The following is a 15442-nucleotide window of genomic DNA, read 5'->3' on the forward strand; positions in this document are numbered from 1 at the left end:
GCAGGAAGCTTAAGTAGTTGACCTACATGATTCTGTGTTTCTACCTTCTGTCCTCAGGGACGCAGGTGGTGCTGTGGGTCAAACCACAGAGCCTAGGGCTTGTTGATCAGAAGGTCGGCGGTTTGAATCCCCGGGATGGGGTGAGCTCCCGTTGCTCGGTCCCAGCTCCTGCCAACCTAGCAGTTCAAAAGCACGTCAAAGTGCAAGTAGATGAATAGGTACCACTCCAGCGGGAAGGTAAACGGCATTTCCGTGCGCTGCTCTGGTTCGCCAGAAGCGGCTTAGTCATGCTGGCCACATGACCCGGAAGCTGTATGCCGGCTCCCTCGGCCAGTAAAGCGAGATGAGCACCACAGCCCCCAAATTGTCCATGACTGGACCTAATGGTCAGGGGTCCCTTTACCCTATACCTTTACCTTCTGTCCTCAACTCAGAAGGCAGCAGGGCAGGAAGTCTTGTAGCTCACTGTTCCAAGATACCATCAGCATCATTGATTCACAAATCAACAATAGGAAGGCATTCCCAGGGGCGGCGGGCTCTCCTTTGCTGTTGGTACTTAAGCAGATTCTGGCTGGCAGGGCATCCTATCAGGAATATTGTTGTTGCATCCTGCTCTGCCCTGCAGATCCTACATTGAGAGGAAGTTGAACTAGATGAGCTCAAAGGTACCTATTTGTTCTGTTAGGTCAATCCGCCAGTCCCTCTGGGTTGAGATAGGATTCATGGGTATCTAAACTTCCGTTTCCTTAATATTTCTAGAAGAGAAAGGTCGAGTGGTACAGTCCTTGTTCCCTTGGTTCTGCCTGTTTTTCCAGCGAGTTTTCAAGTCTTTTGACGATGTCTGGAGACTTTGGGAGGTGAGTGGTTTTTGCTATGTACTTGGCTGGAAGTTTATGCTCCTGAAGAGATGCTGGATATAAAACACCCCTCAGTACCTGTTTGGGTGACTAAATGGACAAATCGTCTCGCCTGGTATATGGCAGCTTCATCTGTGCATCTTAATGCATTGGCATATTTTGCTTGCTACCATGCTGGCTAACTGGATTTAGATTGCTTCCACATGCCATTCCTAAGAGCAACAGTGATAGAGAGGCAGTTCCTAAAGCAAATGCATAATTAAATGAGAATATATATCAAGAGGGGGGCGGAGAGGGAGAGGGAGACTCTCAGCACAGTCCTGGAAACCTGCATTCAGATTCCAGTGAGCAAAATCTTGTTCGTGCAGCGGATGCCACAGTGGAGTTTAAATGCAAAATCTGTTTCACTACGGCTGGCAGTTCTCTCCGTTTTGTTGACTCTCTGGGCAAAAATTAGGGGGCTTGGCAGCCTTGCCAGACGAGAAGCAGCCTCTCCCTGATGCTGGCCAGTGATTCCTGCCAGCTACACAGCTGGTGCGCATTAGTGGTTATTCCACAGCTCCTCTTAAAGCCTTTTTCTTTTTTTGCCTTTTTAAGTCGAATCCCAAATGGAGGCCAGGACTGCTGCTGTAGCAGGATGTTCTGACCCCGCCAAACAGCAGCCATTTGTTTAGCTGCCTCAGCCGCCCCTCCTGTACCCCGGTGCCTTTTATTATTTCAATTAATATGTGCAGAGAATTTTTCCCTTGTGTATGCCCTTCCTGCTGAGTCGGCTTCTGCACACCAGCCGTTTGTCGGTAATTATGTGGAAGGGAGGTGAAAGGGCAAAGCTCCATCTGGGTTGGGAAAGGAAATTTCTTCGCTATCTCCAAAGAAGCTCAATTAATCCAGGCCATTAGGATTTGCGTTGGTGTTATTGTTGTAGCAGGTCGGCCTCCTAGCCAGTTCCTCTAGGGGTCTTTGGGCTTCAAGCAGTTTATTGCAAATGCCGTATATCCTTCCTAGGGTTGCCAGACCTCAGAGTTTGACCTGATTTTTTAATGTTTCAAGGTTCTTCTGTGGGTCTCTAGTGGAAGGAGTAAAATTTCAGGGTGAAGGGTCAGAATCAAAGGGACAAGCTCATTTCCTTATGGCTTAAGAGGTTTCTTTCTTTCTTTTGTAACCCCCTCTCTCAAACGTCTGTCAGTCTCTACCACCAAGGAACCAAGCAAAGGAAGGACTGTGGGCCAGTGGTGGGGCATCTGCTTTGCATGTAGAAGGTCTCTCTGCCAATCAGTGCAGACAAATACTGAGCTTCCTATGTGCCTTAAGTCAGGCTTGTTCCAGCTATGTGCAATCCTTTGTCCATGTCATAGTCAAGGCCGTCTTTACCCGGGGGTGCAAAGGGTGCAGGGCACCCAGGCGCCAAATTCTGGGGGGCCCCAGGCACCCGCTGCGGAAGCTGCCTAAGCTCTTAACTATCTACCTATTATGAAATAATAAATAATTTTGATCAAGCTAGAAAAACAAAATACCTATATACCTAGGTATTAACGAAATGTATACCTATGGTTTCACAAAAGGACTTTCAACTTCGTGCACTCATTTACCAAAGAGGCGCCGCGCTTGTCATTCACAACGGCGGCGCTTGTCAGACTCAATGACGGCGCTTGTTGTTCACAACAAGAGATAAGGCATAAGCGTGGTGTCTGACATAAGCATAAGAAAAGTTAATTTGGGGGCTAAACTAAATTTAGGGGGTGCTGGGCGGATCTTTGCACCCCGGTGGTGCATATGCTAAAGACAGGGCTGGTCATAGTTGGGTTACAGGCAGAAGTCTGGGATGAACCAGGAACCTTGAATTAATAACCATGGAATGAGTCAGTAATCAGGGTTGAAGGACTCATTGGAAAGCAGAGTTGAGGAGCAAGCCAGAACCGAACAGCCACCAATGAAACATGGACACACTAGAGCACCTGAAGATATTCCTGCTCAAATAAAGCTCATCTGGAACAGGAGTCCTTTTATACTGTCTCCTGCCCAAAATGATCCAATGACCTGCTAGAATGGGCAGAGTCAATTCAGAGCATGAAGAATCCACTGAGAAGCTACACCTGCAGTCCAGTAGTTCACCACACCAATCCAGATGTTCCTGAAATTGTCACTAGGCTCTACCCCTCCCCTAACAGCTTCCTCCCCTTCTGCACCAGCTGAGACCACCCATCCCGAGCCACAGGAGAGCTTAGTACAGGCTTCCTCAAACTCGGCCCTCCAGATGTTTTGAGACTACAATTCCCATCATCCCTGACCACTGGTCCTGCTAGAGATCATGGGAGTTGTAGGCCACAAACATCTGGAGGGCCAAGTTTGAGGAAGCCTGCCTTAGTAGCAACCTTATCCCTGCCCTCTTTCCTCCACCAAATAATGCCACATTAGTTTTCCCTGCACTGGTTGGAAAACATCGATCACTTCTCCTACCTGGGCAGTTATCTTTCCACAAGGGCCAACATTGATGCCAAAATCTAGCATCGCCTGAGCTCTGGGAGTGCAGCTTTCTCCTGATTGAAGTGCACAGTGTTTGAGGACCGAGACATTCGCAGGGAAACCAAAATGCTTGTTTACAAAGCTATTGTACTACCAACCTTACTATATGCTTGTGAAACATGAACCACTTATAAACACCATCTCCAACTCTTCGAAAGATTCCATCAACGGTGTCTCCGAAAAATTTTACACATCATTTGGGAAGACAGGCGAACTAATATCAGTGTACTGGAAGAAGCAAAGATCACCAGCACTGAAGCAATGATTCTTCAACATCAACTTCGTTGGACTGGTCATGTTGTGCGGATGCCTGATGATCATCTTCCAAAGCAACTACTCTATTCCAAACTTAAAAATGGAAAGCATAATGCTGGTGGTCAACAAAAGAGGTTTAAAGACCGTTTCAAGGCAAATCTTAAAAAATGTAGTATAAACACTGACAACTGGGAAACACTGGCCTGCGAGCGCTCCAGTTGGAGAACAACCTTTACAAAGGTGTCATGGGCTTTGAAGACACTTGAACTCAGGATGCCAGGGAGAAACGTGCTAAGAGGAAGGCACGCTTGGCAAATCCACACTGTGATCAACTCCCATCCAGAAACTTATGTCTCCACTGTGGAAGGACGTGTGGATCCAGAATTGGCCTCCACAGTCCTTATGGACTCACTGTTAAAACAGTGTTTATAGAAGACAATCTTACCCGGCTATGAGTGATCGCCAAAGAAGCAAGCACTGGTTTAGCTTACTTCTGCCTTGCTTAAGAAATAACCAAAGGTCAGCTTCTCTGTTGTACAGTGTGGTACCTCGGGTTACATACGCTTCAGGTTACATACGCTTCAGGTTACATACTCCGCTAACCCAGAAATAACACTTCAGGTTAAGAACTTTGCTTCAGGATAAGAACAGAAATCGTGCTCTGGCAGCGCAGTGGCAGCGGGAGGCCCCATTAGCTAAAGTGGTGCTTCAGGTTAAGAATGGACCTCCGGAACGAATTAAGTACGTAACCAGAGGTACCATTGTACTGGCAATGCGGCAGAATTGAATTTAGCTAAGCTCTATTTGAAAATATGCATGCGGGAAAAAACTTTTCAGCCCATATCAGTCTGTGCTCCACAGGAAATCTGAATTTTTCTGTTCATAAAGGGCTTTGCTTCATTTCCTTAAGGCTGCAGTGACTCAGTATCCTAATCTTGGGCAGGGCATGGAGTGGAAAAGGAAAATATGGGGAAGGGAAAGCAGCTGAACAGTAAGTTATCTGGTCTCCTCCAAATCTTGAAGGTGGGCCTCATTGTGGCAGGATAAACCCGCAACGGTCACATCCACACCTAGGATTCTCATCTTCCAATTTTGTCCCTGCATTTTAGAGTTCTGGAATTGCCTGGCTTTGCTTCCAAAGTAGATTCAATGCATTAAGAATTCTCAATTTTTCTTGGTTTTTAAACTCTCCAAACGTTGCATGTGGCACACACCCCGCATGCACATTCTGGTACAACTTTCATTGACTCTGTTGCATTCACATCTTCCTCCCCCCCCCACACACACACCTTCATCGTTAATTCACACGCAAGCCTAGATAAAACAGCCCAAATATCTTTATTGGTTTTAAATCTGGCTTTCCGAATGAATGTTTCCACAACACAAAAGGATTTTACTTATTCGTGATTCTTGAATAGTTGTCCCATATAGGATCATTTAGAGATTAATATTGCCTCATCAGAAGCCAGGCAGAAGATGAACCAAAGTTTACTGAAGTATATGTCAGTGAGAATAATCTTTATTTTTATTGCAAGATCTTTTAAACCCACTTCCTCTTCCTAATGCAATCATCATACTTCTGTATGATGTTGTTATTTTTAAAGGAAGTTTAGCTTCTAGATGTATGGATTAAATTAAAAGTGTGTGGTATATATATATATATAAAAGCCTTGTTAATAACAACAACAATAAATAAGCTGCCCTCCACCCCGAGGTCCCAGGATAGGTTTACAACAATTAAAACACAAAATTAAAAGCAGTTTAAAACATATTGCATCCTAGAAATAAGGTGAATTCTTAAAATATACATCCCACATGGCAAAAGTGTGGGTAAAGAGTTGCACCTTCCACAACTAATTCTATGTTGCAATGCAATTACTAATGAAGATTCTTTTGGTGTGGTGTTTTACTAATGCACAAGACCAAAGCCCCCCTCCAAAAAAAAAAAAAATCCTGATGTGCAACCACACCAAGAGAGCCATTTTGCAGTGTTTTGTCAATGCACCTGTGCACAGGGGAAGGGTCTAAGATATGCAAATTCTCCGAAGGAACAGAAAGCTGTGAATGAGGCGTGCTCCAATTCTGAAATTGTTGTTTGCCGTTTTCCTAGTTAAACCAGAATCTGGGATGAGTGGCACACAGAGCAAAACAAATCAGGGGAAAAACAAAGGAAGTTACAGAGGAAATTGACTCATTTCTAAGGCTCTAGGTGCCTTGTGGTTCCTTCTGGCACCCTGCTATGTGTCAGACTAGACACTTCCTCGAATGGTGTGCTGAACTACTCCTTCTATACAGATCCTGATAAGTCAGGGATAAGATTCTTTGCAGTGTGATCTTCTGGTGTTACAAAGCAGGCATCTTCTATAATAACCGGGCATCACAGTTTGGCTCATATCACCTTGTTGTCATCCTTTCTCCTTCAGACATAGTGTATGTCTTACACAAAACAACACTTGGGTGCACACATTGCTGTCAACCTAAAATGACTGATGGGGAAGAGAAAGTAGAATAAATGCTAAGCAGAGATTTCAAGTGGTTCAACCTTCTCCCTCTCCCCATCCTCCATGACATCCACTGATTCTAGTGAGGTACGCTGGAAGAATTCAGTTTCTCTGCATTCCGGTGCAAATTGATCTGATCTGCAGCAGCTCCCAGACCAATGTGCCGAGTGAGATGGAATAATCCTTCAGATCTTACACTTTTCCGAATGTTTCAATACAGTTTTCAGCTCAAAATGTAGCAAAGTGTGCCCAAAATTGCAGAAATGTGTTAAAATATGTACAGTGATAGAGAACACATATTTAAATGCAAATTTAAATAAAAACTTTTGTGCAGATCTTTTTTTAAAAACAAAACACAACCACAAACAGCAAGTGGCAAATATGTTGGTTGCAGTGAGCATTTTAGTAGCCACATATTCAGGAAAGGACAAATCAAAATAATCCCTGGAATGAAGTGACTCCCCTACGAGAAGAGGTTGAAGCGTTTGGGGGCATTTGAGATTAGAGAACGGGCGAGGAAAAGGTGACATGATGAGTTTATAAAATTGTGGGTGGCATTGAGAAAGTGGATAGAGAAAGATTTTGTCCCTCTCTCACAGCACTAGAACTTGCGGGCATCTAATGAACCTGAATGACGGAAGTTTCAGGACAGAGAAAAGAAAGGACTTCTTCACACAGTGCAACACAGTTAAATTCGAGAACTTGCTCCCACAGGAGGCAGTGAGGCCACCAACTTGGATGGATTAGACAAATCCATGGAGCATCAGGCCAATCAATGCCTACTAGCCATAATGGATATGGTTGGTGCTGTGGTCTTAACCACTGAGGTGGCTCCTTACATGGGTCTCCCACTCCTCATTTAACCCCTGCAAAAACCCTGTCGGTGTCAGGAGCTGGCCAGCAGTAAATGACACAGAGTTAAGTGAAGCTAACTCTTCATTAGAAAAATCAGGATCGGCACAGGAGTGCCAGGCCTAATGAGCACACCAACTCTCTCTGGTAGGTCTTGCCCCTTGTGGAGGCTGGAGGTCCCTGCCAGTGGTCTCTTCCAACTCTATGATTCTATGATTCACACAGCTGCCTAAGTGCCCTCCTCTCCCAGGGTTTCTGCAAGCAATCTGAGACTGTGCCAGCATGCCTGTCCTCTGCTCCTCCCGCTTCATGCCTCTTCTGGGAGACCAGCGAGGAGAGGAGGCTGTTGCAGCAGCAGGAGGAGACACCTGTGCCTCTTCACCAGCCAGACTCTCTGTCTCTTGGACTCCTTCCTCTCCTGCTTCTGCTTCTGGACTTCTCTTTGCCACAGACTCTCTCAGCTCACTAAGCCCTATTTACCTCTTTAGCTTTGTCGCTGTGGTCTAAACCACTGAGCCTCTTGGGCTTGCCGATCAGAAGGTCGGCGGTTTGAATCCCCACGACAGGGTGAGCTCCCGTTGCTCTGCCCCAGCTCTTGCCAACCTAGCAGTTTGAAAGCACACCAGTGCAAGTAGATAAATAGGTACCGCTGCGGCGGGAAGGTAAACGGCATTTCCGTGCACTCTGGTTTCCATCATGGGGTTCTGTTGTCCCAGAAGTGGTTTAGTCCTGCTGCCACATGACCCGGAAAGCTGTCTGTGGACAAACGCAGGCTCCCTCGGCCTGAAAGCGAGATGAGTGCCACAACTCTGTAGTCACCTTTGACTGGACTTAACCACCCAGAGGTCCTTTACCTTCTTTCTTTCTTTCTTTCTTTCTTTCTTTCTTTCTTTCTTTCTTTCTTTCTTTTGCCCTGGCTCCAGGGTCAGAGGCCTTTCTGAATGCCAATTGCTGGAGACCACAGCAAGGGAGAGTGCTCTTGTTCTCAGATTCTGCTTATGGGTTTCCCGCAGGCATCTGGTTGGTCCCTGTGAGAACAGGATGCTGGACTAGATGGGCCATTGACCTGATCCTGCAGGCTCTCCTTGTTGGGGTGGGGGGACAGGTTACATCTATAAAAGAATGGGGACCAGGAATTTGGCACAGGATTCTATCATATAATGTATCCCATTATATGAAAATATGGGAATGAATGTTAAGTAAGTGCAAAGATTTGTTAAAACTTTGGCATAAGCTAATTTTTAAATGTCATAATAAATACACAAACACAGGATAAGCTGTTTTAGAGGTTATATAACAACAAAATGTGTTGAAGATAATATTCAAAATGTATGGCTCACACAAGAACAATAGATCATGCACAAGCAACATTTGTTACAACACCCTCCAGAATATTTATAATGATGGTATTTTACTTTTCTTTTAACTTTTTTTTTTGGGGGGGGGAATCTTCTCTGTCTATACAAAATTAGAGTTCAGATTTTTTAATGAAAAAAAAAATATCACAAATGAATGCAGAGATGGAACAGATGTACACATATAATTGGCACAGGCTGGGAATAGACTGATCCGTTCACCCCTAATTCTAGCTTGTGTTGGTCTCCTCCAAGGTGTTTCTGACTGGGCTGCCTTGCAGAAACTTTCAAGTGATTGTAGCCTACACAATGTTGCAGACAGTGAGAGATCAGATCCTGAGAGAAGACATGAATGGAGAGGACATTTTACTGGTGAGTCAGACTATCAGAACACCTAAAAGTTACATGAGATGCAATTTAAGCACCAGGACTATAATCCAGGGTATCCTGGAATTCCCACATATGCAAACTACCTTCAAAAATCTTGGTGAATGTTGTATGCTGCCCTGATATTTTATGATACAGTGGCATAACACATACTCTTATAAATAAATAAATGTTGAATGGTGAAGTTGTAGGGTTGGAAGGAAAGCAATGGCGTACACCTAGAGAACGTCTAGATTTTTGCTGCTGCCTACCACAAAGATCTTCTTGCAGTCCATGGGACTCTCAAGAGTCTCCTCCAGCACCATAATTCAAAAGCATCAATTCTTCGGCGATCAGCCTTCTTTATGGTCCAGCTCTCACTTCCGTACATTACTACTGGGAAAACCATAGCTTTAACTATACGGACCTTTGTCGGCAAGGTGATGTCTTTGCTTTTTAAGATGATGTCTAGGTTTGTCATTGCTTTTCTCCCAAGAAGCAGGCGTCTTCTAATTTCGTGACTGCTGTCACCATCTGCAGTGATCATGGAACCCAAGAAAGTGAGTCAAACTGCGAGAGGCAGAGAAGGATAGGCGTGCCTGGCGTGCTCTGGTCCATGGAGTCACGAAGAGTCGGACACGACTGAACGACTGAACAACAACAACAACCACAAAGATTATAATGCATCAATATGAGCTAACCATATTCAGCAACCATGCTATAGGAAACCTGTAACCCTCTGGATATTGTTGACCTCTAACACCCATCAGCCCCAGCCAGCTTGGTCAATGGTTACGGATGATGGGAATTGTTGTCCAGCTACATCTTCAGGGCCACAGATTCCTGATCTCTGCTGCTGCCAGTTGGTTACTCTCCTGATAAAGGTCACCTTCAAGATCATCTAAAGTTCATTCTCTTACATGTGCTTTTTTACTCTTTAGACTCTTTGGTTCAAGCCCTATGTTGGGCAAAAAAGATTCCTGCATTGCAGGGGGTTGAACTAAATGATACTCATGGTCCCTTCCAACTCTATAATTCTATTATTCTGTGAAGATTGTAATAGTTGGGGGAAATTAATATGCTTTATACATCAGCCCAGCAGATTGCAACAGCCTGGATCCTGGAAAAAATGCCCAAGGTCATTTGGATGAACTTGAATTGAACTGTGAACTGAATGTGAATGGACTAGTTCATTTTGTGAAGGGATGAGCACGAACCAGTATTAGTTCCTGTCAGGGACTGCCCAGATCCTCGTGAGGAGAAGGCAAGGGAAGGTCCTACTAGGGAGGAGAGCCGGGGCAAAGGGATTTCTTGTGAGGAGTGAGGGGAGAGAGGTCCTCCTTTCGAGGAGGAGGGGGACAGGAGGTCTACTCGAGAGGAAGAGCTGGGTGGAGGTCCTGCTCATGAGGAGGACAGGGAGAGAGGTCCTCCTCGGGAGGAGGACTGGGAGAACAGCCCTTCGTGAGAGGAAGTCTCTCTACATTACAGGAAACCCCAGCCAATTCTGTCGGTGGACTCCTCCTCCTCTAGCAATTCACCGGAGGTCTCTCCAAGGGAGGAGGAAGTGCAGGGGCTTGGAGACTCTGGGCAAAGACCCAGCAATGCCAGTCAGAGAGGATCTGAGGAAGAGTTGCAACTTTCGGCGCCAGCACAGCATCGGGGGGTCAGGAGGCACCGCAGACATCATTTTAGGGTGCCAAGACTTTGGTGTTGGGCAGGAAACAGGAGAGCGGCACTTCCGGATTCTTCGAGTGACTGATCAGTCATGTTTTGAACTAGCTCTACACTGTAAATAGCAATGCACAATAAACAGTCTTAGCAACTGAAGGCTCTTTCGTTACTCATGAGCCACCCTTGGAAAGATCCTGACAGTTCCTTTTCAGACTAGTCCCTAAAATAATAGCTTTCTAAGCTCTGAGTTTAATTCAGATATAACAATCAATGAGTGCACAGTCTGGGCACACAATAGTTGAGTAGTACAAATCAACAAGTCTAACCCTTTTATGCAAACACATGGACCTGTGTTTGGTGTAATGTGTGAACAAGACTCAATGCCAGCAAGGAAGAGTAATAGCAGAGTCGGAAGGCTACAGGGGTTGGCGGCGCCACCCTTCAGGGCTGTGGGCATCACCAGAGATGCTTCCCACTGGTGCTGGAGCCGACTGACTTTTAGTCTGATCACTCAACATTCTTCTTACATTCTAATATTTTCATATCAGAGACTACAGTACATTTGCAACCAAACTAACAGAAATGGCAATATAAATCTGTGAAACAGCAAGCCTAGGGGACTGATAAGCTGTCACTTTGCTTCTCTGTTACAGCTGTGCAATAACATCGTAGATCTAGATGCCAATGAATTGATCTCCAAATCCTGTAACACGTATGAGGTTCTCCTGAAATATAAAGATAAGGTAAGAAAAAAACTGGAACTCTCCTTCCAATATAATATTTCTGGGTTCGGGGAAGGATTCCATACAGAGGCTTAAGCTTTTTCTTTAAAAAGAAAAGCTTGTCCTCACAATAACAAACAAAGGCAGCTCAAACTCCAACACAACTAGACTTTGTTACTAATCAGGCAAAAGCCTGAGAAACAATGATATATTCCCCTTGTTATATGCATTGCTGATGTGTCCTCCATTTGTCCTCAGGTTCCAAAGGAGTTCAAGGAGTTCTTTGGTCAGTCACCGTAATAAAGGTGCCATGTTATAAAAGTCCAAAGAGTCATGTGGCCCGAGTGGTGTTTGTGACACAGAATGGAAATCAACTGAGGGCAGATGCCCTCTCTCTGCTCCTATTGACGTGGGTCAGAGCAAGAAAGGTAGACTAACTGCATGCACTGTTGTCTTAGCACCAAATGGAGCATCAAGCTAGTTGAAGCCAGACCAGATCCACAGACAGTGAGAAAGATTCCATCCTTGGTACCATGTTCATAAAGATGATTGAACCTGTGATGTGGCTGGCTCCCCTACTGAACATTACCGAGCATAAGGAACGGGCAGAGTTCAAAGGCAGAGTAACTCTGTGCACGCAGAAGGCCCCAGATCCAATCCTTTGCTTCTCCGGGTAGGATGGCTGACAGTCACAGTGGACAACACTAAAGTGGCTGCTCCAAGGGTCTGATAGGGAGTTTCCTCTGTTCCTATGCACCACTTTATTTAAGATTCTGTTTCACATTTCCCCATGGCAGGATCACCTGGAAATATGTTAACAGCCCTCCTTTTGAGAAAGGGATCAGGTGGTGGCAATGACCCATCTCTGCCTGAGACCCCAGAGAGCTGTTCCTTTCAATGTAGACTGGGTATGAAGAAACTGTGACTGTCCAGATGTCATTGGACTCCAAGTCCCATCAGCCTCAGCCAGTGTGGTTTATCATCTGAGATGATGGGAGTTGTAATCCAACAACTCTTGGAGGGCCACAGGTTCCCAATTCAAGCTGCTTCCATCCTCTGGACAAAAACTTCAGCACTTCTTTTGAGACTTTCCAGCCCTCAAGTAGCACGAAACGCCAACCGACTCCGTAACGTGCACTTTCATTTGAAGGGAGATGGGGAGATGGAAGCAAGTCCTTGCCGAGTAAATGTTTCCATTGGCCTTCTCACCCCCAGTCCGCTCTTTCCTTCTGCCCTGCTAGCCTCTCCTCGAGCTGGAAGCGCAGGCATCAGTTTCCGTGGGTGCCTGGCTACTTAAAAGCCAAATAAACAAACACGAAAGGAAGAAAATTGCAAACGAAGTGGAGCGAGGCTGCCCGCCGAACTGTGACATGTTGAAAGTGACCTTGACAGACTCGGTAGAACCTTGATTTGACACTTATCAAATGCGACAGAAGGAGACGCAGCGGGAGGGAAGGGAGGGGCACCTTCTCAACATTCCCCCCAGGACTTGCTCAGCTCTAGAGCTAGAGTAACTCAGTGTGTCTTAGGATGCTGGTGGGATTTCTGGTTACAGAAATGGGCTGTGGCTTTGCTTGTTGTTGTTGCTTTGCTTCCAATGAGGACGCCTCCTGCTTTTCAGGAGACAGCCCTCTGTTTCAGAGGTGAGCAATTAGATTTGGTCAGCAGGGTGGATCCTGATACCCCCAACCCCTGTGGACCACTTTGGCAGGTGATCAGGCCTGCCCACCTATCAATTACCTGATATCATTATGACATCAGGTGACAGCTTCAAAGGGGCTCACTGCCAGTGCCAATCAGCTGATTGTCGCTAACAGTGAGCCCTGCTTTGTCCTTTTGCAGGCATGGTTGGGATTCACACAATGCCTAGAAGTGGGAATTTTTTATCTGCAAGCTGGCAAAGCTATCAGCAGAGGGGAAATGTCCATTCGCAGGCTTAGTTTGAAGTGTGGTTCACTGTCATCGTCAATCAGCTGATCAGCACTGTCAGTGAACCCAGCTTGCTGATGAATAATGAAGAAGAAGAGTTTGTGTTAAGTTGTGGGTGGGCACAGCAGACAACGCAGTGATTTTCAGGCAGCTCTTGTTTATTCTCAGGCTGGAACAGAAGGGAGCTAAAGGGCTCAGCAGCCTGCTTATATAGAACTCAGCTACAATGCAACAGTAACAACTTTCTGTAGTTACCCAATCCCTGAACGTCACTTTTCAATCCTTCATTTGCATGTGCGGACCTGAGTGAAAACTGCAGCAGAATGAACTATATACACACACCCCTAGTGGCCTAGGGTGAGAACTTCAATACACAACAGTTAGGATTTGATATCCCGCTTTATCACTACCCGAAGGAGTCTCAAAGCGGCTAACAATCTCCTTTCCCTTCCTCCCCCACAACAAACACTCTGTGAGGTGAGTGGGGCCGAGAGACTTCAAAGAACTGTGACTAGCCCAAGGTCACCCAGCAGCTGCATCATGTGGAGGAGCGGAGATGCGAACCCAGTTCACCAGATTACGAGTCTACCGCTCTTAACCACTACACCACACTGGCTCTCAATCAAGAGCCGGCTCCAAACTCCCAGTTGTTCCTTTGTAGCTGCACCTTTACCTGCTGCATGTCAGATGCCATAGATGATGCCAGGTGTGCGGCAGGAGGACATGGTTTGGGGGAAATGACCTTGCAGGTCAATTAGGACCCCTGCTGGGCCCAGTTAGGCCCTCAGGCTGGAAATTCCCCACCATTTGTCAAGCGGTGGGTTCTCTCTGTTTGAAGGACTATCTGATCCAAGTCTGGTTTGACAACAAGCAACTGCAAAAGGTGAGATCAGAGGCCTTGAAGTTGCCAATCCACAGTTAGAACCTGGACAGCAAATGGAGTAGGCAGGCACACAGGCCAGTCTTCTGCACTGCAGTGAGATACACTGACTTCCTAAATAAATTATAACAATTGCTTCTAAATTTGTAGCTATACATATGAATTAACTTGTGCAAATTTTATGCAAATCTCTTTCCTCTTTGGTGGTGTTTCCCCCCCCCCATGCATTCCCTGCTTTTTAGCGATGTGTCAGCAGCTAAGGTACTCCTGCTGGTGTCTGTTTTTGTGCAAAGCAGACATTACTCAGTGACAGAGCGCATGTTTTGCATGTAGAGGATACACCCAGTTTAATCCTTGGCTTATTTGGTTAACAGATCTCAGCTGGAGCCAGGAGTAGGTCAATGAAAAACACCGGTGTCAGTGAAGTTAACACTTTATTCAAATAAATCAAAACAGCACAGGCCTAGTGAGCACAGCAGCTCTTCCCAGTAGGTCTTGCCTAGTAATGAAGCAGTTGTGAGCACTGGAGGTCCCTGGTCTCCCAACCGCTCTCAACCCAGTTCCTTCCCCAGCAGTCTAAGGCTCTACAGGAGAGGGAGATGCAAAGCAGACTCTGGCCAGGGGGCCATTTTGGCAGGTGGGTTGGGCCACCGTGACACAAGCTTGTTTTTTATGTAGCTGAGGATCCTTTGTACTGTACTGTCAGCAGCAATTCCAGCTTACAGCAAGGGATGTTGGGGAATTCTGATGAAAAAAAGAAACCGGAGTGGAAATTGACAATGTTCCCTTATTCGCCCCTTTTCCAGAACAGAATTCAATCTGGCAAATCCAGTTAGTATTTCTTGTTGTTGCTGCTTTCAATCGGCAAATGATACTTAATGGAGCCCCCCCCCTCAATTTGCATCGTTTCCCCCTAGCACTGAAATGCCAGGGGTCGAAGGAGGTGATCACAATGTACCATATTTTTCGCTCCATAGGGTGCACCGGACCATAGGGCGCACCTCGTTTTTAGAGGAGAAAACAAGAAAAAAAAATTCTGGTTTTCCTCCTCTAAAAGCCCTGGTTTTTTTGAGGATCAGCTCAAAGTTTTGCAGCTTTTTCTGCAAAGGGGGAAAAGCAAAGCTTCTTTTGCAAAGGGGGAAAGCAAAGAGGAAAAGCCCCATTTTTATGGGGTTCAACTCACATTTCTGCAGCTTCTTAAGGAAAATGAGCCGTTTCTACAGTTTCCAGACAGATAATCTAATCAGCCAGTCACATATTGCTGGGGAAACAAACAACCTCCCTCTGCAGCACAATCAACAATGGAGGCCTGGGCAAGGGGGCAGGGCCAAAAGGGAGCCAGGGACTCTTATCTCTCTCCCGATCTCTTGCTGATCAGCTGCTGAGTGGGGTCCTTTCAACACCCCCTTTTCTCTTTGTAAAAAAAAAAAAAAGCACGATCTGCTTTTGGCCCCTGAGCAATTCGGCTCCAGGGACCACAATTCGCTCCATAGGACGCACAGATATTTCCCCTTACTTTTTAGGAGGAAAA

The 15442-nt window shown here is 45.9% G+C and overlaps 1 protein-coding gene across 1 annotated transcript in view; it reads left to right on the forward strand.

Annotated features, from left to right (window-relative positions):
- The window catches only part of TBC1D21 (TBC1 domain family member 21), a 34342-nt gene extending 22919 nt beyond the window's left edge, over positions 1–11423 (forward strand). Inside the window, exons 8-11 of the mRNA XM_033167882.1 lie at positions 760–857; positions 8599–8715; positions 11034–11123; positions 11361–11423. Coding sequence (XP_033023773.1) covers positions 760–857; positions 8599–8715; positions 11034–11123; positions 11361–11402 — 347 coding nt within the window. The 3' untranslated portion in view covers positions 11403–11423. The remainder of the gene's footprint in view (positions 1–759; positions 858–8598; positions 8716–11033; positions 11124–11360) is intronic.
- The last annotated feature ends 4019 nt before the right edge of the window (positions 11424–15442 follow it).

This window comes from Lacerta agilis, chromosome 13 (genome assembly GCF_009819535.1).
Source record: "Lacerta agilis isolate rLacAgi1 chromosome 13, rLacAgi1.pri, whole genome shotgun sequence".
In the NCBI taxonomy this organism is placed as follows: Eukaryota; Metazoa; Chordata; class Lepidosauria; order Squamata; family Lacertidae; genus Lacerta; species Lacerta agilis.